The sequence below is a fragment of the Sarcophilus harrisii genome, chromosome 1 (genome assembly GCF_902635505.1).
Source record: "Sarcophilus harrisii chromosome 1, mSarHar1.11, whole genome shotgun sequence".
Classification (NCBI taxonomy): Eukaryota; Metazoa; Chordata; class Mammalia; order Dasyuromorphia; family Dasyuridae; genus Sarcophilus; species Sarcophilus harrisii.
This window is the reverse complement of record NC_045426.1, coordinates 699,541,371-699,565,653: the sequence shown is the minus strand read 5'-3', so window position 1 is coordinate 699,565,653 and position 24,283 is coordinate 699,541,371. Positions and strand designations below refer to the sequence as shown.

Genomic DNA, 24,283 nt, shown 5'->3' with positions numbered 1-24,283 from the left:
TGAAGAAATTAAAACCATTTCTAGCCATATGGAAAAATGCTCTAAATCACTATTGATCAGAGAAATGCAAATTAAGACAACTCTGAGATACCACTATATACCTCTCAGATTGGCTAAGATGACAGGAAAGGATAATGATAAATAGTGAAGGGGATGTAGGAAAACTGGGACACTAATACATTGTTGGTGGAATTGTGAACTGATCCAAACATTCTGGAGAGCAATTTGGAACTATACCTATAGGCTACAGGCTATCAAACTGTGCATAGCCTTTGATCCAGCAGTATCTCCTTTGGGCCTATAGATCCCAAAGTGGTCATAAAAAAGATCATAAAAAAGAGCTACAAATATTTTTGCATATGAGGGTCCTTTTCCCCAAAAAAAGGAAAAGGACCCACATATGCAAAAATATTTGTAGCAGCTCTTTTGTGGGGGGAAGGAACTGGAAAACTGAGTGGATGCCCATCAATTGGAGAATGAATAAGTTATGGTATGTGAATATTATAGAATATTATTGTCCTATAAGAAACAATCAACAAGATGATTTCAGAAAGGCCTGGAGAGACTTACCTGAACTTATGCTAAACGAAATTAGTAGAACCAAGAGAACATTGTACACAGCAACAAGAAGATCATGTGATGAGCAACTCTAATGGATGTGGCTCTTTTCAACAGAGAGGTGATTCAGGCCAATTACAGTGGACTTGTGATGGAGAAAGCCATCTGCGCTCAGAGAGAGGACTATGGGTACTGAATGTGAATCACAACATAATATTTTTCACTTTTGTTGTTTGCTTGCTTTTTTTCTAATTTTTCCCTTCTTGATCTGATTTTTCTTGTGCAGCATGATAAATGTGGAAATATATCTAGAAGAATTGTACATGTTTAACATATATTGGATTACTTGCTTTGTAGGGAAGGGGATGGGAAGGAGAAAGGGAGAAAAATTTGGAACACAAGATTTTGCAAGGGTGAATGCTGCAAACTATGTTTCCATATATATTGAAAATAAAAAGCTATTATTAAAAAAAAAAGAACAGGAGAATAGGGCCAAGCAAGTTTAGACAGCTTGCTGCTAGTATCAGCACCGAGCTCTTGACCAATGATTAGCGAGGAACTGCCAAAAATTTAGCTAAAACGCTTGCGGAGCCACCACCCAAATCTTTCATAAACCAGAATTTCTTAAGAATAAGGAGAATACTGACCTAAAAATGGACAAAAGGAGGATATTGTGTATTGAGACTTCAGGGACATAGCAGTTGTGAATTTCACAGTCTGTTAGCTCAGCCACAGGGCAAATCAAGTAAGCTGCTTAAAATCCTGAAATATCCAAAGAAACTGGGTTGTGGATTCATTTACTAGGCCAGAAGCCAGAAATTGGGTTCTGATCTGGACTCAGTCACGCTGTGTCACCCTGGACCTCAGTTAACTCATCTGGAAGATGGGCTACAATAAGCTGTAGGGTACTTCATATCTATGACTTCCTCTGGAATAAGGTCTCTTCAAGCTTGGACCTTTTCAGTCCCTTCCCTTAATGCTCTATGTTATAAAGATCTTCCCAGCTCTGCCATTAGTGGCAGCAAAAATACAATATTTGTAAAATGATTTGAGATTTACAAAGTCTCATTTATCTTCCCAATAATCCTGGAAGGCAGGGGCTATTATTATCCCCATTTTGCAGATGAGGAAACTAAGATAGACAGAGATATGGCCAGAGGTTTCACAGTAAGAATCTGAGGCAAGATCTGGGCATTCTTGGTTCTATCATCCTTTTCAGCTCTAAAGTTGTCTGGCTTAAGGGACTCCCCAGCTTTGTTCCTTCCCAGGTATCTGTTCGATACTATTTCAGTTCTAAAGCTCCTCTGAATTCTGACCTTCCCTCCTGTCCCAGCTTTAACCTCCCATGGTTGCACTGAGTTGGAAGGAAGTTATGTAAGAAAAAGTCATGGAAGTCAGACATCCTAGTTAAAAAGGAAAGGGAATGCTTATTAAGCACCAACTATATGCAGGCACTGTTCTGAACATTTTATAGATGTCAACTGAAGGATAACAAAAGCCACCTTATCCATGCCAAAGCCACAAGGAAGGCCTTGGAACAGGGGATGTCAGAGCTGGGAGGGCCTTAGAAGAGGGGATGTCAGGGCTGGGAGGAGTTTAGAACAGGGGATATCAGAGTTGGGAGGAACATTAGAAAAGGGACTATCAAGGTTGGAGAGAGTCTCAGAATAAGGAATGTCAGAACTGCGAGGGGCCTTAGAATATGGGATGTCAGGGCTGGGAGGGAGCTTAGAACAGGGGATGTCAGAGTTGGGAGGGGCTTTAGAACAGGGGATGTCAGAGCTGGGAGGGAGCTTAGAACAGGGGATGTCAGGGGTGGGAGGGGCTTAGAACAGGGGATGTCAGGGCTGGGAGGGAGCTTAGAACAGGGGATGTCAGGGCTGGGAGGGACTTAGAACAGGGGATGTCAGGACTGGGAGAGGCTTAGAACAGGGGATGTCAGGACTGGGAGGAATCTTAGAACAGGGGATGTCAGAACTGGGAGGGGTTTTAAGGATCATCAAGTTCAACTCATTAACTTACAGAAGGGGACATTGAGACCCAAGTCACATATGGAGTCAGTGACAAAAGGCAGCACCAGAACCCTAAAGTCCTGAGTCCTTGCCCAGTGTCCTTTTCTTCCTCTATTCTGTCCCCTCACATCTAAACTCACACCCATCCAAAAGGAGGTGTCCTTCTTCCCAAAGATTATCAATTAGGAGAGCTGGGTTAGGAATCAGGCAACTATTTTGAAAACTAACCCTCTGCTTGTGTCACTTTAGCCAAGCGACAGCCTTTGAATCTCAATTTCTTTCTTTGTAAAATGGGAAAGTTGAATGGGACAACATCTGTGAGCTCTTCCAATTCCTGATCCTGTGGAATCCATCTGCCTTTTTCTCTCTGGCCTTATCCACCGGAGCTGGGCAAAGACCAGCCGTCTGTACCAGCTTTGTGCCTCTTTCTAATGAAGACTTCCTCTTTCTGGAGGGTCGAGAAGGAAAGGGGAATGATTGAGAGAAATGTCAGGCCAGTCCCTCTACCCACTCCATAGTCATAGCTCATTGCTTCCAATTATTTTCAGCATAACTTGGCATTTCCACTGTGCTGAGCAGGTTTCAGGTCAGCTCATCTTATCCGTGATAAATCTAAGTGATATGGGACCTCTTTTGTAATTTTCCCAGGGCCAGTGACTGCTGTGTGTTCTCCCTAGAATGAAACGCTCAATGCATGTAGGCTACAACACATCTGGATGGCATCTGGAACAGTATGAGAAAAAGGAGGAAATCCAGTGAGAATGGGGGGGAGACCTACCAGACATTGACAGTCTAGAACACTGGACCCAAGATTCCAAGATTCAAATGGAATGGATGACCTGCCTCAGCGTATATTCTGGGCGCCATATTGTAAGAAGTATATCAATCAATTGGAGAGAGTCCGGGATTGGGAAGATCTGAGCATGTCATGACTTAGAGAAGAAAAGGCAGGACAAGGACTCTCCGTGATCAAGAGCGGTCCAAGGTCAGGAAGCTATAGGTCAGCATGGTGAAGAAGAATAAGCAGGTCTCTGAGGTAAAGATAAACCAGGTTCACAAGTGGCTCAAAAAGAGAGCCTATGAATCATTAGGTTTGGGTTTGAATTCTGCCTTTGGGTGATCTTGTGAGGGATGCTAATAATATCTGCCCTGCTCTTTTGGGTGGCTGAGAAGAATCACTGATGTCACTCTTTTGCTCATGAAGCTTCTGTGGCTCTTTATTGCCTCATTTTGGTACTTAATGCCCTTCAACAGGCATTAATTAACTTAATTGATTAATTAAATTGCCCTTCAATTAATTTTGAAATTAATTTCACATTTCTCCTTTTTGTGCACTTTACATCTCAACCAATTGTCCTTGTGTTCTTTGCACACATCATTTCTCCCTCCCCTTTCCCTGGGACAGGTAGTCCTTCATTTATACCAAGATGCTCTCCATTTCCTTGACATCACCTGTAGTAATCCAGACTTCCCTTTAAGGCTCAGCCCAAGAGACTTGAATCCCCATGTTTTCAATGCTCTTCCCCTAACCCCTTCAAAATTTTATATCTAAATTGAACATACCATTCCCTTCTTCTACTTCCCAATGGAAGGTGAGCTTCAATTCAGTTTTTAATTTTTGCATTTCCAGAATTTAATGTTATTTCTGGCACACAACAGGTGCCTAATAAGTGCTTCTTAATATAATGCAATTGGCTCAATTTTGAAATCTCTGTGCCTCATTACTTCTCTGTCAAACTTATTCTAGTTGCATGGCTCTCCTTGCAGGTGATGTTGAGATTTCTTGCTCTCTGATAGAAAAAGCAATCCTGCCAAAGACTGTCTGGCCTTCATTCTGTGACTCATAGTGGACATGAAAAGCTCCATTTTGCTCTTCTTTATCTAAGCCTTCCGTTTTGGCCATCCTAGAATGGCGTACCTAAGGGTTATGACCTCTACAGAGGGCCTGGGTTCTTTCCGTGGTGCCATTTTCCCGACTGTTCTCGCCAACTTGGCTTCCTCCGTAAGAACGGCTTGGCTCTCCACTGGGAGCCCATGCTGGTTAATTGCTGGGTTGATGAAGAGCATGATTAAGGAATTTCTCCAGGCTGAGATGGTTTATGGAGCGGGTGGCAGCTTAGCAGTCCCTCTTCATCTTGTCTCCCTGTGGTGGCCAGCGCAACCCCGGGCGTCTTTCCTGCAGAGGACCCCGGCCTCCCCAGCACCCCAGGATCCAAAGTTCTCCCCACTTAAAGGCTGCTGAAGGCTGTTAAGCTGTTAAGTAGAGCCTGACTCCCTCCGGGCACAGGGGTAGTAGGGAAAACCAAGTGCATGCTGCATTGGGTCAGGAATTCGTCTCATTATGACTCACATTAATCGAATATGTTGGTTTCGGTTGCTGAGCTCTGAATAAGTTAATCAAGGACAGACTGGATGGATGACTCCTGATTCTACAGGCAGCCCCGTTGGGTGTGGGGATAGGGGCTGGGTTTCCCATTTCTTTTTCTTTCTTGTCCTTTTTTTGCTCTTGAAACAGTGTAGCCTAGGGGATAGAGTGCTGGACCTGAGGTCAAGAGACCTCATGGGATTTGAGAGTTTGTAGGGACAAATCTCCAAAAGAAATCTCCACTCTAACCTCCAACTTCCAAGAGTGATCCTGCCTCTTGTTTGAAGACCTGAAGTGATGGAGAGCTCACCACCTGTTCCCAAGGTTAGAAGGTTTTTTCCTGATATTAAGTCTATATTTGATTCTTGTTTCTTCCATACATAAAAATCATCACATCTAACCTTGCCTTCGGGGTCAAGGAGAACAAATCTGAAGTCTCTTCTACAGGATAGTCCTCAAATACCTGAAGAAAGCCAGATTAAAAAGGGCCAGTTCCTAAGAGAACACAAACTTAAGGCACTCCTTCAGGCTACCTTCTTCTAGAAACTCTGGTTTATCTCTGTTCTGCTTAAACCATGGTGGCCCACTAGAGATGAGGTCTAAGGAGGTCCAGACCCAAGGAGATTATTAGCTCTCAATTCTTGAGGATTCTTCTTCATTAAGTGTAGAAGATCCAGACTCAGATGTGTGTTCTCTGATATTTACTAGCTGAATGATCACGAGCAATTCCCTGGATATCCCTTAGCCTCAATTTCCTTGTCTCTAAAATGGGTTGAATAGGGAGGTGCTAGGTGGTGCAGCAGATAGAACACCAGTCTTGGAGTCAGGAGGTCTTGAGTTCAAATGTGATCTCAGACACTTTATACTTCCTAGGTGTGTGAATCTGGATAAGTCACTTATTCCCAACTGCCACACAACAAATTAATTAATTAAAAATGGGGTGAGTAATTGCCCCTACCTCATAGGATTGTTCTGAGGCTCCAATAAGATCATTTATGTGAAGAAATTGCAAGTTAGAAAGCACCACACAAATTTCAACTATTGTTTTTCCTTCCTTCCTTCTTTCTGTCCCTTACTTTTTTCCCTTCTTTCCTCCCTCCATTCCCTTCTTCCTTTCCTTCTTCCCTCCTTCTTTTCTTGATTTTCCTCTTCCTTCTTTCCTTCCTCCCTTCCTTCTGTTCTTCCTTTCCCCCTCCTTTCTTTGTTTTTCTTTTTTCCTTCTTCCCTCCCTCTCTTCCTCCTTCTCTTCTTTTCTTCTCTTTCTTCCTTCCTTCCTTCCTTCCTTCCTTCCTTCCTTCCTTCCTTCCTTCCTTCCTTCCTTCCTTCCTTTTTCTTTTCTTTCTCTTTCTGTTCTTCCCTTCTTTCCCTCCTTTTTCCTTCTAAATGGAGAAAAAAACAAACCTAAATACTCATGAATGGTTTTTGTAAAGTGCTTTGTAGGTATCCATTAGTGCTAGGCATTGTCTAAGTACTTCACAAATATTTCCTTATAGGGTGAAAGTAATAGAATTTCTAATGATCAGAATAATGGGATCTTAGAAGTGGAAGAGAATTTGGAAGCCATCTGGACCCATCCAACCCCCACCCTCTGCCCAGCTCCCCCAGTTTGCAGAAGCCCCTGAGGAGGAAGGAAATCTGTCAGAAACTATTGAGTGAGAAAGTACTTGGAGGAGTTGGGCTTCCAAGCCTTCAGTCCTTGGCTCTTGGCTCTTGGCTCTTGGATCTCTCCACTCTACCTCTTCCAATGAGTGAGCACCCACACTTTATCCTCCATGTTCCCCTCCCTGCTGCCCAGGCTGGAGTCAGAAAGACAGCTTCCCTTCTGAATGGCTTGGTCTTCCTGTCTCACATGGCTGGGGATTTTTCAGAAGGGGCCAGCCAGAGCCAGCCACAGCCTGTACAGCTCAGGGCTACCCAGACTGTGGGGGAGAATGTGGGACGTGACCTTGACCTGAAGTTTCTCATCTTTCCCCACAATAAAGCCCTCCCTGCTCATCCATCCAGACTCACTCACTGAGAGTTAGAAGCCATTTTTCCAGAGGTTAATAGCAATGGACGTGATACATATGGCTGGAAATGAGAACTCGGGAGGTTTTTCTGCGATGACTGACAGTTTATTCGCACTAACCATCTGGTTGAGATTTGGGAAATGTCAATTCTAATTAATCTAATGAATTGCAGTCATTAATACTGTTCTCCAGTGGGTGCTCTGGGCAGAGCTGGGTGGGACAAGATGGGGCAGGGCTGGGTCCTGTGGTGGGAAAAGGGGCTGGAAGCTGGGGATTAGTCTCAGCACCAGTCACTGGGGTCAGGAGGAGGCTGGCACCTTCTCATTAAGTTCCAGGTATAGCAACTGATGAGCCCAAGGGGCACATTCATGGATGTGACCCCGGATAGCCCGATAACTTTGACCCTGTTCCAGAGTTAAACGCTAGATGCTTTATACTGGCTGGCTGTGGCTGCCTGTGAAAAGGGGGACCAGGAGAAAGAGTGAGGAGGATTCAGGGTAACCCATCTCAACATTGGCAAGAGTCGAACAAAGAGCCTCAAAGTAAATTACTTATTGGCACTGAGTCACCTCATGGATGAAAGAAGCGTGGCCCATTGACTCAATATCAACAAGTATCGATGGGAAACTGACAGCAATGGAATATTCCTGGCTGGGCAGAGCTTTCAAAGCCATTGAGAAAAGGCACTCCAACAGGTCTGCTGAAACCAGATGTCCATGTCAGAGTTCCCTTTAATCAACTTGGACCAGTGGGCTCCTTCGTCCCATACCTAACATAGTATTATGTGCAATGAGATTTTCATCATAATTGCTCTCTTGTGCTCGGGATATTATGGTTTGTTAAATAATTTTCACATCTCTCATCCCACTTAATTTTCAAAACAGGATAGGGATCAGAGCTTTGGCAGCTGGAGGGGGCCATAGAAACCACTTTTCCAACCTCCATATTTTAACGAGTGCTTTAAGGCGAAGAGAAAGATATTAGGATCATTTATTTTTGTTTTTGTATCTCTAGTGTGGTGCCTAGCACAAGGTGGTAATAATACTAATACCAGTACCAATATTACTACCACTGGTGAAATCTTAACTGCTGCTCTGGCCCCAATAATCCTGTCAGATTCTCTCTCTTCACCACCCCCCCTTCTTTTCCCCTCTCTCTGTCTCTGTCTCTCTCTGTGTCTCTCTCTGTCTCTGACTGTCTTTCCTCTCTCTCTTCTTTCTCTCTCTTCTCTCTCTTTGTCTTTCTCTCTCTCCCTCTCTCTCCTCTCTTCTCTCTCTCTATTTTTCTCTTTCTGTTTCTCTCCCTCTCTCTTTCTTTCTCTTTTCTATTTTCTCTCCCTCTATTTTTCTTCTTTTCTCTCATTTTTTCTTCTTCCTCTCTTCCTACTCTCCCTCCCTTTCTCTATTTCTTCTCTCCCTCCCTCCCTCTCCTTTCTCCTTGACTCTTCTCTTTCCCTCTCTCCTCTTTCCTCTCAATCTTTCTTTCTCCCTCTATTTCTTCTCCTCCTCTTCCTCTCCCTTATTCTCCTACTTCCCCTTCTCCTTTTTCTCCTCCTTCTTTTTCTCTCTCTGACTTCCTTAGAACAAAAGGGTCTTTTACCTTTTTCCCATCACAAGGATTTTTCCTATGCACACTTTACATGAGATTTTCCAGACCTATGCAAAATTTTCTGAGATTATCCATTGTTTTTGCTCTACCCAATTGTTCTGGGTTTTTTTTCTTTTACTTTTCCTTCTCTATATAATTTCTTGCCTTACTCTGCCAGCTGGTTCCTCTCCCTTAAGGAAGAGGCTTGCAACTTGACCACTGATTGGGTTTGAGGGAGAAGAGGGAGGAACTTAGGATGATACTTAAGTTATGAATCTGGGTGATGGGAGGATAGTGATACCATCCACAGTATTATAAAATTTTGAAATAGGTGTTGGGGAAAAGAAAATGAATGAATTCAGTTTTAGATGCGATCAAACTCAGCATATCTACCGGATATCAAGTTCAAGATATCCAATAGGGAGTTTTAGACTGGAGGTCAGGAGAGTCATTAGGGCCAAAGACAAGTAAAACTGAGAATCATCTGCAGAGATAACAATTTAAATCATGGGAGTTGAGTGAGAGAGAAGACAAAATTTAGTAGGATCACTTGGGGTGAAGGAATCACAGAAGTTGTGGGATAACAACCACTTATGATAAAATAAGAGAATTACAGAGTCCATGAACATGGAAGTGGTATATTTGTAAATAACGGGAAAATCAAAGCTATGACCATTTCCATGTGTGGTGGAGGTAGGATGGAGAGTAGGTCATGGGAAATGAGGAACTGGGAGATTAGCTGTTTGAGGGAGAGCCAATCTGTATAGTGAAGTTCCCTAGTATGAAGATAGGAATTTAGGAGAACAAACTGTGAGCCAAGCTCTATGTATATGGAGGAAGGAAAGGGAACATCCTGGAGGGCTGTGCACAACAGATACAAGGATTTTTATGAGTAGATATGGATTGAGTGATCTTTGAGTAACAAAATGTTATTAAGTGATGGGGTTAGAGGATGAACCTGGAAATGGCTGGAGAGCAAATAGAGTTCCAACTATTACTGTGATCTGTGAATTGTGGCAACAAATGAAAGTGAGGTCAGTGCCAGAATGGATAGCCAAGGAAGCTATGTCATCGGGAGGGAGCCAGGACTCAGTGAGTTCAAGAAAAGAAAAGATTTAAGGAGACAGACAACAATCAACTGAAGGAAATAAGGACATTTTATCTGGCTGTGAAAAGACCGAAGCAATAGGTGAAAGTGCTCTCCAGGTATCTCATTAGACAATTGAAGGTAAAGTCTTTAGACATCATTTAATCCCAACTGTTTCCTTTTACAGATGGAGAAACTGAGGCCTGAAGAGTTGAGGCGATTTGTCCAAAGTCACTAAAAGGACTGATAATTTAGCTCTTTTGTTGTTGTTCAAGTCACGTCCCAACCCTTCATGATGACCTTAAATCTAACCAGTCAACAAGCATTCGTTAGCCTTTACTTTGTGCCAGGGACAGTGCTGAAAACTGGATTTATAAAGCAGACAGCAACAATTCCTTGCCCTCAGAGAGCTCACATTCTAATGGAGAAGATGGTACATCAACAACTATGAACAACTGAGATAAATCTAGGATTGATGAAGGGTAGCCCAATGATCACTCTATAAACCCATCCTGCCCCTCTCCAAAGGGATGCTTCAAACAACCATCAGTCCCTGGTACTTCTCCCCAGTCCATTTCCCTCTTCATAGAATAAATAAATGCCTACAACATCTATATAACTATGCCTATCTCAGGTCACAGACTTAGAATAAGAGGCTTTTTAAGATCAAATCTCATTTATATAAATAAGGAAACTGAGACCCAGAGAAGCTAAGGACACACTGTTAATAATCAGCAGAGGGAGGATCTGGACCTTGATCTTCTGATATTACAGTGTGGCCACTGTCTTTTGGGCCCACCCACCTCCTTCTTCCATTCTCCTTCCCCTTCATCAAACCATCATCTTACCTCTTTCTTCCTCTTTCTCCCTGAGGATTCTCCCCTTGAGGGCCCGGCTCCAGGTCCCACCATAGTCTCCCAGCCTTCCCCTCTCGGGTGAATCCTTCGATGAGGTGCTCTTGAGCCAAGGACCATATCTTCGGACAGCATTCGGAGACTCGGGGGTCTCCCGGAAGCCCCTCTCCAGGTGCAGGAGGTCCTGGTATGGCAGTTCGGCTCCCTCGGGGACACTGGCAGCTGGATTGGGCTCATTCTCAGCCACAGCGGGCTGGCCCACAAAGCCCGAGTGCAGGAAAACAAGGCTGCCAGCCGTCAGGTAGAGAGCCACCAAGGTAAAGAAACGGACTGGTTTCCTGCGAAAATACCGCTGGAACTTGACCCAGAGTTTGGCCATAGCAGGTTCATTCCGGACTCACCTCTTGGGGTCTAGTAGTGGGGCTCAAAGAGGGAAGGAGTCATGTGGTGGGAGATGGAGAGGAGAGAATTCTTACTCAAAGCAAGCAGCTCTAGACTGAAGATGGGCCTAAATGGGGAGACTGAGTGATATGGCTTGAACAGAACAAGGAGTAGCCTGTAGGCGCTACAAGTCTGGGATAACACAGGCAAGGGAAAGACCTCTTTCCAAGGGAGATTTTCAGGTTGAAATGATAAGAATAGTATAGCAGGGCTGATGGCTCATGTCCAGCACTGACTGAGTCTTCGAGGAAGGAGAAACTAGAAAGGGTGGGTGGGAGAAGAACTTCTACTGGCTTCTACTGGATGTTTTCAGCTCAGAAAAGAAGGATTCTATCTTCAGAATATACCCAAGTCATTCTCTTTTGGCTACATTTGATTCTTCTCCTCCAAAAGTTCTAGAGAACGAGGGATCTTATTAAGAAATATAAGTGTGGAAAGGCAGCTTGAAAGTCAGTTGGTTTGTTCAAGTTTCTTCTTCCAGTTTCTCATCCCAAGATTGCAGGGACATTTATCCAAAGTCTGGGTACTTTGGGCCCTCTCCAGAGGGCAAAAGCTCAGCGAACACACCAGCTTTGAAAAGCTTTGAGCTCACAGACCTCCATGCATCCACGTCCCAGGACCAGTTGCCTGCAAATTGAACAAAAACACTTATCAGAGGCTGAATCATATACCCCAAGACTGTGTTGGGTTCAAATATTGCCTCTGTGACCTTGGGCTTAAGCTCTGAAGGTTCCATTTCCTTCTCTGCTGGGTTAAAATGAACCAATCAATCAATAAACATGTATTAAGTGCCTACTGTATACCAAACACTGGGTTTGGCACTGTGGGATCCAAAGAAAATAAGGTTAATTTTCTTTTCACTCAATCATGACTTACAGAATATCAGAACTGAAAGGGACCTTCAAGATGACCCGATTCTATTGCTCATTCTATAGAGGAGGAAACTGAGCCCCAGAGAAAATAAATGTATACCCAAGGTCACATACAGATTCATGGCAGAACAAGAACTATTTGGGAGCCAGGGTTATAGAACTGTCTAGTCTTTACAACCCACTGTCTGATTCCTTTCAGGGAAATGGAGGCTGATGATTGGAAAGGCAGTATCTGAGTATCTAGCATCCTATTCCCAGCCCCCTGAGCACCAAAATACAGCTTATTTTTAGCTCTACCAAAGAGCATTGGAGCACAAACCCCATTAAAGAGCCCTAGCCAAATAGATCCCTTCTACCAAAAACATAAGCAACATTCTGGGGCAGTCACTCCCTCTCCTAAGCAGGCAATTTGAGGAATTACTCACTGTGGCTTTTGATTGTCTAAATGGGGTCCAAGTGGTAGGAATTGGATACACCACTAGAATTCACCTCATTTTATGTGTCACTCAAATGCTGCTTTCCTTGGAAAATTGGACTTCCTAGGGTCCCTAGATTGACTTGAGAGGGCAGAGGGTCCCTCCTTCAGAAGGTCTAGTGAGCTCCCTATATGCTCTGTGGGAGCAAGGAACAAAAGACTAAAAGGTAGAAGGGGAGAAAGCATGATTCTCAGAATTTAATCTCACAGAACTCTGTTTTATAATTTCTCCTCAGTATACACACACACACACACACACACACACACACATTCATGTACTTGTCTGGCTGTTTGATCATAACCTATGACTTCATTGATTTGGGAGAGCTCCCAGTGAGAAAATTCTCTGCACTTATTCTGATCAGAAACTCACTTATAACTTAAGCTTTTAGATACTGGGCTCTTGAGTCTTGCATTTGTTTAAATTTTCTTTTCTTTCTGTAATACATAGTTTAATTTTTCCTTTAATAGTATTTTAGTTTTTTTCTAATTACATACAAAGATAGTTTGCAACATTCACTTTTATAAGATTTTGAGTTTTCTCCTTCCCTCCCTTCTCCCCTCATTCAGATGGTAAGCAATCTGTTATAGAGTATCTATGTATAATCATATTAAACATATTTTTACATTAGTCATGCTGTGAAAGAAGGGAAAAACCACAAGAAAGAAAAAAAAACAAAAAGTATAAATACTATGCTTTGATCTGCATTCAGATCCATCCTTTTTTCTTCGATATGGATAGCTATTTGCATTCATGAAACTTTTGTAACTGTCTTAGATCATTATATTGCTAAGGAGAACTAAATCTATCAAAAGTTGATCATTGCAATGTTGCTGTTACGTGTGCAATGTTCCCCTGGTTTTGCTCACTTCACTTTGCATCAGTTCATGTAAATCTTTCTAGGTTTTTCTGAAATCCAACTATTTATCATTTCTTACAGCACAATAGTATTCCATTACATTCATATCTACAATTTGTTCAGCCATTCCCCTATTGATGGGCAACCCCTCAATTTCCAAATCTTGCTACTACAAAAAGAATCGCAATAAAGATTTTTTATCAGTCAGTCCCTTCCCTTTTTTATAATCTCTTTGCCATATAAATCTAAGAGTAATATCACTGGATCATAGAGTATGCACGGTTTTATAGCCCTTTGGGCATAGTTTCAAATTCTTCTCCAGAATGGTAGGATCAGTTCACAAGTCCACCAACAATGCCTTAGTGTTCCAATTTCCCCATATCTTCTTCAACATTTTCATTTTCTTTATCTGTCTTACATTCTTTATTTATTAACTGGGGAATGATTTGTATTCTTATGACATTGACTCAGTTCTTTATATATTTTAGAAATGAGGCCTTTATCAGAAACACTGATTGTAAAAATTGTTCTCCAGCTTTTTGCTTTTTTTCTAATCTTGGTTGTACCAGCTTTGTGCAAGTTTTTTAATTTAATATAATAAAAATTATCTATTTTGCATTTCATAATATTTCTAGCTCCTGTTTAATCATAAATTCTTTTTTTCCATAAATCTGACAAACAAACAATTCCTTGCTCTCCTAATTTGCTTATAGTATCATCTGTTATGTTTAAATCATGTATCTATTTTGACCTTATCCTGGTATGTGTGTAAGACGTTGAACTATGTCTAATTTCTGCCATACTATTTTCTCATTTTCCTAGCAGTTGTTGTCAAATAGTGAATTCTAAATAAGGTAGACTCTTTGGATTTATCAAACAGTAGATTTTTTTATAGTCATTGACCAATGTGTCTTGTGAACTTAAACTATTCCACTAATCCATCACTCTTATTTTTTACCAAATAGTTTTTGATGATTTCTGCTTTGTAATATGTAATGGGCTAAAGCTCGAGTTGCTGCACTGAGGTCCCAAGCACATGAGGCTAAATAGTAATTGGACGATACTCTATTAATATATATGCTTGGAGAAAGAATGGCCCCCACCCACTCTTTGGGCAAGTCCTGATGTATTGTATAAGAAATGACATAGGGATGATTTTGGTGGGTGGAGGCAGGCGGGGGGTGGGGGGAAGAGGGGGAGCAGTGAAGAAGAGAGACGGGGAGAGACTGCTGGCTGGGTTTGTGTCCACAACTGCTCACATTGCTATCGCCATCCCCCTTCACCTCCACAAAAAAATAAAGATTGAAGATTTTCCTTTAACCTGAATTCCTGACTCCAGCTGATTTTAAAATACACAGTCATTATAGTAATATAGTTTGGGATCTGCTACAGTTAGGCCACCTTCCTTTTTAATTTTTGTAATTAATCCCCTTAATATTCTCCACCTTTTGTTTTTCCGGATGAACTTTGTTATTATTTTTTTCTAGTTTCATGAAATAATTTTTGGCAGTTCGATTGATGTGGCATGGAATAAATTAATTTAGTTAGAATTGTCATTTTTATTATATTAGTTCTGCCTATCCTTGGATATATTTTTACTTATTTGATGTGCAAAATATTTTGCAATTGCATTCATATCGTTTCTGGATTTATCTTGGCAACTCCCAAATGCTTTATATTGTCTACAGATAACTTAAATGGAATTTATCTTTTTATCTCTTTTTGCTAGAAAAGTCAAATTTTCTATTAAGCTGTCTTCTTTTCATCAGAATGCTTGAATGTTCACCAGTTTATTGAATATGCATTTTCTCCCTAGAAGGATTAGTTCATTTTTGCTGGGTAGGTGCCTCTTGATTGTAACCCTAACTCTTTCACCTTCCAGATTATCATCTTTCAAGCCTTCCAATTCTTTTTTTTTAATTAAAGTTTTTTTTATTTATAAAACATATGCATGGGTAAATTTTCAACACTGACCCTTGCAAAGCCTTCTGTTCCAAATTATCCCTTCCTTCTCCCCTACTCCCTCCCCTAGAAGGAACCTCCAATTCTTTAATGTAGAAACTGCTAAATCTTGTATTATCCTAACTATGGTTCCATATTTCAATTGTTTCTTTTTGACTGCTTGCAATATTTTCTCCTTGACCTGGAAGCTCTGGAATTTGTTTACTACATTCCTGGGAGTTTTCATTTTGGTATTTTTTTCTGGAAGTGATTGATAGATTCCTTCAATTTCTATTTTATCCTCTGGCTCTAGAATATCAGGACAGTTTTCTTTGATAATTTCTTTTTTAATGGTAATTTATTTTCCCAAATACATGTAAAGATAGTTTTCAACATTCATTTTTGTAGGACTTTGTATCTTGATAATTTTTTGAAAGATGATATCCAGGCTCTTTTTGGTAATCATAGTTTTGATGTTGTCCAATAATTCTTAAATGATCTCTCTTGGATCTACTTTCTGAGTCAGTTGTATTTCTAATGAGTTACTTCACATTTTCTCCTATTTTTTATTCTTTTGATTTTGTTTTATTGTCTCTTGGTATCTCATAAAGTCATTAATTTCCACTTGCTCAAAAATTTAGTGAGCTTTTGTATTTTGTCTCCCATTTGACCAATTCTATTTTTAAGACATTCTTTTTTTTCAGTGAATTTTTGTATACCTTTTGCCCTTTGGCCAATTCTGCTTTTCAAGGCATTTTCTCTTTATTGGATTTTTGTGCCTCTATTCTATTTTTCAAGATGTCATTTTCTTCAGTATTTTTGGTACTTCCTTTACTGAGCTGTTCACTCCTTTTTCCTTATTTTCTTGTATCACTCTTATTTCTCTTCCCATTTTTTCCTTTACCTAAGTCTCTTACTTGATTCTTAAAATCTTTTTTTTTTAAATTCTTCCATGGCCTGAAACCAATTCATATTTTTCTTTGAGGCTTTGGATGTAGCAGTTTTGACTTTGTTGTCTTCTGAGTTTTTGTTTCGATCTTTCCTGTCACCATGTAACTTTCTATAGCCAAAAGAAATAGAGTAACTTATCAGTGGAATAGGTTAGGTTCACAAGTCATAATAGTTAGTGACTATAGTAATCTAGTGTTTGATAAACCCAAAGACCCCAGCTTGTGGGGTAAGAACCCACTATTTGACAAAAATTGCTGGGAAAATTGGAAATTAGTATGGCAGAAATGAGGCATTGACCCACACCTAACACTCTAAACCAAGATAAGGTCAAAATGGGGTCATGATTTAGACATAAAGAGTGATATTATAATCAAATTAGAACAAAGGGTAGTCTACCTCTCAGATTTGTGGAGCAGGAATGTGTGAGCAAAGAAGAACTAAAGTACATGGTGGAATGCAAAATAGATAATTTTGATTATATTAAATTAAAAACATTTTGCACAAATAAAACCAATTTAGATAAGATTAGAAGGGAAGTGGTAAACTGGGGAAAAAATTTTGACATCCAAGGGTTCTGATAAAGGCCTCATTTCTAAAATATATAGAGAATTGATTCAAATTTAGAACAATACAAGCCATTCTCCAATTGATAAATGGCCAAAGGATATGAACAGACAATTTTCAGACAAAGAAATTAAAACCATTTCTAGTCATATGAAAAAATCCTTTAAATCACTGTTGATGCAAATTAAGACAACTATGAGGTACCATTACATACCTCTCAGATTGGCTAAGACGACATGAAAAGGTAATAATAAAGGGTGGAAGGGATATGGGAAAACTGGGCAACTAATACATTGTTGGTAGCGTTGTGAACTGATCCAACCATTCTGGAGAGCAATATGGAACTATTCCCAAAGGGCTATCAACTTGTGCAGATCCTTTCATCCAGCAGTTTTACTACTGTACACTGGAGGTATAAAGACAACAATATCAAAATCTCTGCTCTCCAGGAGCACTGGAGGGAGACAACACATTTCCAGTCTATATATTATTTGTACATAATCTTCTTTATGTTCTCTCTCCCATTAGATTATGAGCTCTTTGGGGGCAGGGACAGCTTTTACCTTTTTGTAGGCCAGCAGTGCTAGGCACAAGGCCTGGCAAAGAGTAAACACTTAATAATTGCTTATTGAATAAATTGAATAGAATAAAGATTCTAGATGAATCTAGGTCTGAATTCTAGCTCTTTAACTTAATCATCCATGTGACCTTGGAAAAGTCATTTAATAGCCTCTTTTTGGTCTCCTATTTATAATGATTAGATTGGGGTAGATGGCCTTAAATCTCTTCTCACCTTTTATCTATGATCCTATAAAATTTCATCTTCTTGAGATTTCTGTTTCCTTATCTATAATTTGAAGGAGTTGGATTAGATAATCTTTAGGGTCTAAATTTCTGACCTTCTGTCCTAATTCCTTAATATAAATCCTTCTCCTTGAAGTTTATTAGAAAGAAACTTGGATTTGGGGTCAGAAGTTGTTGCTCAGTCATGCCTGAGTCTTTGTATTCCCTTTTGGGATTTTCTTGGCAAAAACACTGGAGTGATTTGCTCTTTCCTCCTCTGCCTCATTTTACAAATGAGGAAACTGAGGCAAACGGGGTGAAGTAACTTGTTCAAGGTCATACAACTACTAGCTGTCTGAGGCTGGATTTGAACTGGGGTTTTCCTGACTTCAGACATAATGCTCATCCATTTTGCTAGCTTCTAGCTTCCATCAGAATCAGAAGATCCGAGATTCAAATCCTAGATTGGCCATCTACTAGATCTGAGACAGGTCAAGTCATTCAAACTCTAAACTTCAGTTTCCTTTTTCAGGCCATATACTCTAATCCAATCATTATAAGCAGAAGAAGGCTATTAAATGACTTGTCCAAGGTCACATGAGTAATTTAGTTATAAAGCTAGAATTCAAACTCAGACCCTCTGATGCCAATTTAGCTTACCTAGAATCCTCTCCCCAGAATTATTCAATAATAGGATGAGTAAGTTGGATGCTAGAGCCAGAAGCTAGTTAGTCCAGCCAGTTAGTCCAACCCCCTTAGTTAGCAAAGGAGGAATCTGAGATTAAGTAATTCCCCTGAGATCACTTAGGTAGGAAACTTCACGAGGGCATTTTAATCTGCGTTTTTGGCTTAAACAGTTAGTTGGGACTATCTTAGAAAATGGACATTCCAACTCTGAATCCATACTAAAACTTTCTCCTCTAGGTAGAGTGCAAACATTTTTAAGTTGAAATCAATAGAATTGCGTTCAAATCCTTCTACTTTTGTGACTTTGATCAAGTCCCATATCTTTTCATTCATTTTCTTTCCTTTTCTTTTGGTATTTCCTATTTTTTACTTTTATGCTCAAGCTCTGCTCCTGGGGTAAAGGGGATGCTGTTCCAAGTTTCCTGTGCAGCTCTGAATCTTGGCTTTGAGCACAGGTGCCCCTTGTGTTTCCAGGGGGTAACTTTTTACCTGCTCTTTTCTGGAAACAGCCTAGTTTCCCAGAGTTTGCCTTTGAGCTGAGACTGAAGGCTGCCTCAGTGGGTCTGCTTCTCTACTGAGCCAGGACCCCCGGTCTCAGAGGCTTAATCACCACAGTGATTAAGACCCTCTCATCAGCTTTCTCAGAGTCTGTCTGAGCTGGGCTGAATACCCTTTTCACCCCTGTGAGACTGACCTTTTTGGAAGTTTCTCCAGTCTATCTTGAGCTGGAGAGTGGTTTTATTCCATCAGTCTCTGTTCAGAGTCTTGGTGTCATGTGGTTTTCAAGGGAAAATGGGAAAGCTCGAGCAGCTTCCTGGCTTTACTCCACTATTTTGGCCCCCCAGAAGTTCCCATACCCTCTCAAAAAACTTCCTCACCTCCTCCGCAAAATAAAGAGATTGAAATCTATGGTTTTTGTGGCCCTCTTTCAGCTCTCAATTCAGTGATTCGTATCTTTCTGTTTTTATTGGAAAACTTCTATAAAGACCCTTTATGAATCAGAAAATATAAAATTATCCCTCAACCTTCTCCTCACTAGCTTATGGTTTCCAATATCTTAAACCTAAATCCCTTTTTATCCTATTGTAGGCTTTCAGGGGGTGAGGATTTCAGAGAGGGCCACATGAACTGGCCTTTGGTCTCTCCTATTAGCTTCCTTCCTCTTTCCCTTAGCACAGAGTCCTTGCCCTAGGGACTTGTTTAAGTAAAGGACATAATGAAATGCTGTAGGGAAACTGCAGTAAAAGCTGATTTGGTGATGTTTTCTAGGTGTCCTTTAGAAGTTCAGAATTTTATCAGACAACCCAGTTTCAAGGTCTTTGGTCCATTCAGAGAAATTCATAGCCTTTCTGCCCTTTATTGACAACCAGCTACCATAGAGAGGTGGCAATCATTAGCCTGAGGTAATGTCATTCCATGGGGACTGAAATGAGATGTCAGCGGGACACATGCAGGTCTGGCCCAGGCTTAGTAAGTCAGGTCACTAGACAGAGCCCAGGGGCTTCTGCCATTGCTGATCAACAACTTCCAACCTCCCTTTTCAGCCTCTAAGTAACTGGCTTTTTTATTTATATCCCTGGTACTTAGCAAAGTACCCTGGCACATTGTAAGGGCTTAATAAACAGAATCATGACAGGTTTGGATGGGGAGATTCTTGGAGACTGTCCAGCGCCAATCCCTACAGTTTATACATGAGACTGAAGCCCTCATAAGGGAAAAATCTTGCTCAAGGTCACAACAAAATCAATGGCAAAATCAGAACTAGGTTCCAAATTTCCTAATGATTACTCCATCAATTTCACCACTATGACACAAAGTCAGTTCTCAGAAGCAATTTTAAAATGTGGTCATCTCTCAATTATTTGTACATTGTTGTTCTACTTTGCCAAAACAACAAGTTTTGAGTTCTAGGGTTGACTTTCCTCCAGCTTTCCAACCCAGCTCTGTGCCTTCTCTCCCTGAGATTAGAACAGTCAATCCTTTCATTGTTTCAGTCATTTTTCAGTTTTGTCTGATTCTTTGGGACCTCCATTTGGCATTTTCTTGGCAAAGATACCAGATTAGTTTGTCATTTCTTTCTCTAGCTCATTTTACAGATGAGGAAGCTGAGGCAAACAGGATTAAAGGATTTGGTTAGAGTCATACAACTAGTAAGTGTCTGAGGCCAGATTTGAACTCATGGTTTCCAACCAGTACTCTATCCACTGCGCTACCTAGCTGCTCTGGGCCTCAAATCCCCCACTGATGTAGATCTAGAAGAGGTCTAAAGGGTAATCAATTCATAAATCCCCCTCATTATATAGGAGGCTAAAGTCCAGAGATGCTGTTATGCGCTCAGATCACACAGTGGGTCAACAAGTGTCTGAGGCAGAATTGCAACCTAGGTTTTCTTGAACCCAAGTCTAGTATTCTGTCCACTACTCCATGCTGAGCATCTTTCAAGTCAATTCCAACTCTATAAGTATTATTATAATAACTATTATTAATATTAACTATCATCATCAACAACAACAGCTACTAGTTTTTAGGGGTTTGTGGCTCCTTGAAGAGACTGGGTCAGGCACTAATTCTTTGCAAATGAGGTGGTCAGGCAATGGCATTGACTGGTTAGAAATTGTACCGATTTCACCCATTTGGAAATGATGGGGAGGAACCCCAAAAGATCAAAATGAGATAATATTTGTAAAAATGCTTGGCACATAGTAGGTGCTAAACAAATGTTTGTTGCATTTTTTTTTCTTAGAAGAAGGGAACTTAAAAGTCTGGTATATATCAAATTCATATAGACTTAGCAAAGCACAAATTAACATTATCTGTATTGTATTACATTTTTAATTTATTTTGCTAAACACTTTTTAATTATATTTTAATCTGGTTCCCTGACACAGAAGAGTTTTGTTGGCCAGGGGCTAATCTAGTCCAACTCATTTATTTGGAAACTGAAGTCTAAGTTAAATGACTTGTCTAAGATCACAGAGAGAAAAAGTAGAACCAGGATTAAAACTCTGGATCTTCCTCATGGATTTCTGGATTTTCCACCAGGAGACCAGCATTACTGAGCAATTTGGGAGCCAAAAATCCCACTCCATTTCAGACTCTTTATAGAGACTGGGGGTTGGGGGTGGGGAAGGGAGTGAAGGAGGGAGGCTTGTTGTGATGTTTCCTTGCACTGGGGACCAAGTCAGAGGTCCTGAGGATCAGGGGTCTCTAGTTCTCCTGGGCTGGTCCTCCCAGAGTTCACTTCCTTTAGAAAACTTGTGGCCCCAACCCTTTAGATTTCCATTGCAGACATCATGGTCCTTACAGAGTTACTAGGATCTAGGAACTCAGACTCAGACAATGTCCCTGAGCCACAGCCCAGAGAAGTGTGTACCGAGGAGCCTCAGACTTGAGCCAAAAGGGGTCTTACAAGTTATCTAATCCAGCCCCATTGCACAAAAGGGGAAACTGAGGACTTAGGGAAATTAGGTGACTTTCCAAGGAAGCTCAAAGCAGAGTTGGAATTCTGACCCTAGTTCTTTAACTTTTTCCATTAGATCATTGAATACCTGGTACATACTGGTAAATATTGATTGCTTGATTAATCCAGTTCCACTGTCTTGGTAAGGAAATTGAGGCAGAGAAGGGGGATGTGACTTGTCCAAAATCACACTGAGAAGTAGGGAGTCAGAAGCAAGAGTCTGTAGCTTTCTTGGTTATCCCCTATAGAGGGGATCCCCTATAGAGCCCTCTATAGGGGGGCTTCTGGCAATGGCCCCAACGAATGGCTTGTATAGAGGCAACTTCAGTCCAGAAGTGAATGCCTAAGGGGCCAGGCAGGCTTTCACATCCATGAAAGGCTTCGGCCAACTCAGACCTCACTGTGGTGAAAATTGGTCCCTGGGCCGGAGAGGGAATGGTGAAAAGAAGGAGCCAGCAGTCTCATTTGATGCTCAGAGCTGGTCTAGAAAGTCCTGGGATTCTTCATCATTTCAGTTCATATTTAATTATCTCCTGATGAACACCAGACATATACTAAAGATAGCTCTGGTCCCTAAGGACCTTCTTCCTGGAAGGCAAAGCACATAGACCGCTCTGACACTCCCTCTTCCAAAGCTCTTCTCAGTTCTGACATCTCCTGTTCTGAGGCCCCTCCCAGCTCTCACACCCCCTGTTCTAAGCCCCCTCCCAACTCTGACATCCCCTGTTCTAAGGTCCCTCCAGCCCTGACATTCTATTTCCTAAGGTCCAAGAAGGAGTTTGGGACAATGAACTGGAGAACCTCCTTCATCTGAAGCTCCTTCCTGAGCATGATTAGGATGAGGCTGAGCTGAGGTGGAGCCAAAGGAAAACACCTGGAGGCCTCTGGCTTCCTCGGCAGCTCAATATGGTCACAGACACAACCTCCGAGGAGCCCATGAAAAGCAGCAGCTTGAAACTCTGGCGCTCCCGGACTCTTTTCCCCTTTCTGACAGGGAGTGGGGAGGGCCATTTTCTCAGCTGGGGATGGAGCAGAGCCTATATCTTGCTTTTGAGTTCATGGGAAGAGGTGAAGAGTCTGAAAGAGGGTCTTAAATCACTATCATTAAGCCATCTGGAGCTCATCCCTCTCTACCCAGAACTGCTGGGTCTCAGGTCAATTAGTGCACATTTGCATATATTTCATTAATACTTCTGCTAATTGTCTAGAGGAGATAATGGACTTGTCTTATTGTTTCCAGTCAGGGAATGTTTACCAACATCAACAGCTAAATGGCACCCCAGGCCTCTGCTCCCTCTCAGCAGAGCTGCCTCTGGGAAAAGGCCAAGAGCCTTTGGGGAAGTGTAGGATGGTCTCTTAGAACAGGGGATGTCAGAGCTGGGAGGGATCTTAGAACAGGGGATGTCAGAGCTGGGAGGGGGCTTAGAACAGGGGATGTTATGAATGAAGAACCTTAGAACCTGTTATGTCAGAAGTGGAAGGAACCTAGAACAGAGGTCACACCCAGGACCTTACAACTTAGGCTGTCAAAGCTGTGAAGGCTCTTAGACCACAGAATGTTCGAGCTGAGAGGGGGCTTAGAACACAGAATTCCTTTTTTGGAAAAGACCAGAGAGGTAATCTAGGCTGCTCTTTATACCTGAACCATATCCCTAAATAGGATTATCTAATTTCCATTTGGATACCTTCAGCCCCTATTTATATATTCTGTTCAACCTTTGGACAGCAATGACCACTTCCTATACAAAAGTCCCTTCCTATACAAAACAGAAATTTATTCCCTTATAACTACTTATGTTGTAACATCCTCAGTTTCCTCAACTGGTTCTGAGCTGAATAAATTGCAAGCTCTCAATATCCTGGTTACCTTCCTCTGGATGCTTCCTGATAACCTCTTTAATTCTTAGGAACCCGAGCTAACAGACCTTTTCCTAATGGTTCTAGCTTGTCGATTTTTTTTTGCATGCAGTCAGAAAAAGGTACCAACTCCAGATTTCCCCCAAATGGCACCATCCCAATTGTCTGGCCTCCCCCGTGGCCTCCAGCCATAGCATCCCTAGCATCCGACAAGTGGGACTGGCCATAACATTTGCACTCTGGAGCAAGAAGTATCAGAATCATTACCCAAGGAAACAAAATTAAAATATTTATTTATAACGTGTGCCATATGCTCTGTCAATATTTCCTTTTTTTATTTAATTAAGTCATGACAGATGGCAAGGGCGTTCGAGGCCATTAAGCTAATGGCACTTAGTATCCCCATTTATTTCCTTCAGTTTTTAGCAGAATAAATGGAAATGGATGAAGGCAACGAACTGTGAATTTGGGAAGACAGTCAGGTGATAGTGCTGCCCTGGGAGCTGAGGAAAAGGGCAGCCTGGGCTTAGCCCGGTGCTAACAATCTGCACAAAGCAGAAGGCAGCAGAGATGGGAGGCACTGCTCACACAGGTAGAACCTGCTTGGACCCTAGGATGGAAGCACAAGGAACCAAAAACTCAAATGTCACCGCTGGAAAGAACTTAGAATATAGAAGAGCACTTTGGAGGGTGGGCCAGGCTGCTAAAACAGAGATTATCAGAACTAGGAGAGGTCTTAGAACAGGGGATGTCAGAGTGGGAGGGGCTTTAGAACAATTATCGCAGTTGGGAGGGTCCTTAAGAACATGGAACATCAAAACTGGGGAAAGAACGAATTCATCTCCTTTAGAGAAAGAAAAATCACCATTGAATTATGATCCTGTTCCAATCTTTTCAATATACATTGGGGGTATCCAAGA

The 24,283-nt window shown here is 41.4% G+C and overlaps 1 protein-coding gene across 6 annotated transcripts in view; it reads right to left on the bottom strand.

Annotated features, from left to right (window-relative positions):
- WSCD2 (WSC domain containing 2) overlaps positions 1–24,283 on the bottom strand; it is a 142,620-nt gene that overhangs the window by 60,669 nt on the left and 57,668 nt on the right. For all 6 annotated transcript variants that reach the window (XM_003761087.3, XM_031948743.1, XM_031948738.1 and 3 more), the window contains exon 2: positions 10,467–11,540. In XM_003761087.3, the coding sequence (XP_003761135.1) occupies positions 10,467–10,851 (385 nt within the window). In that variant the 5' untranslated portion in view covers positions 10,852–11,540. The remainder of the gene's footprint in view (positions 1–10,466; positions 11,541–24,283) is intronic.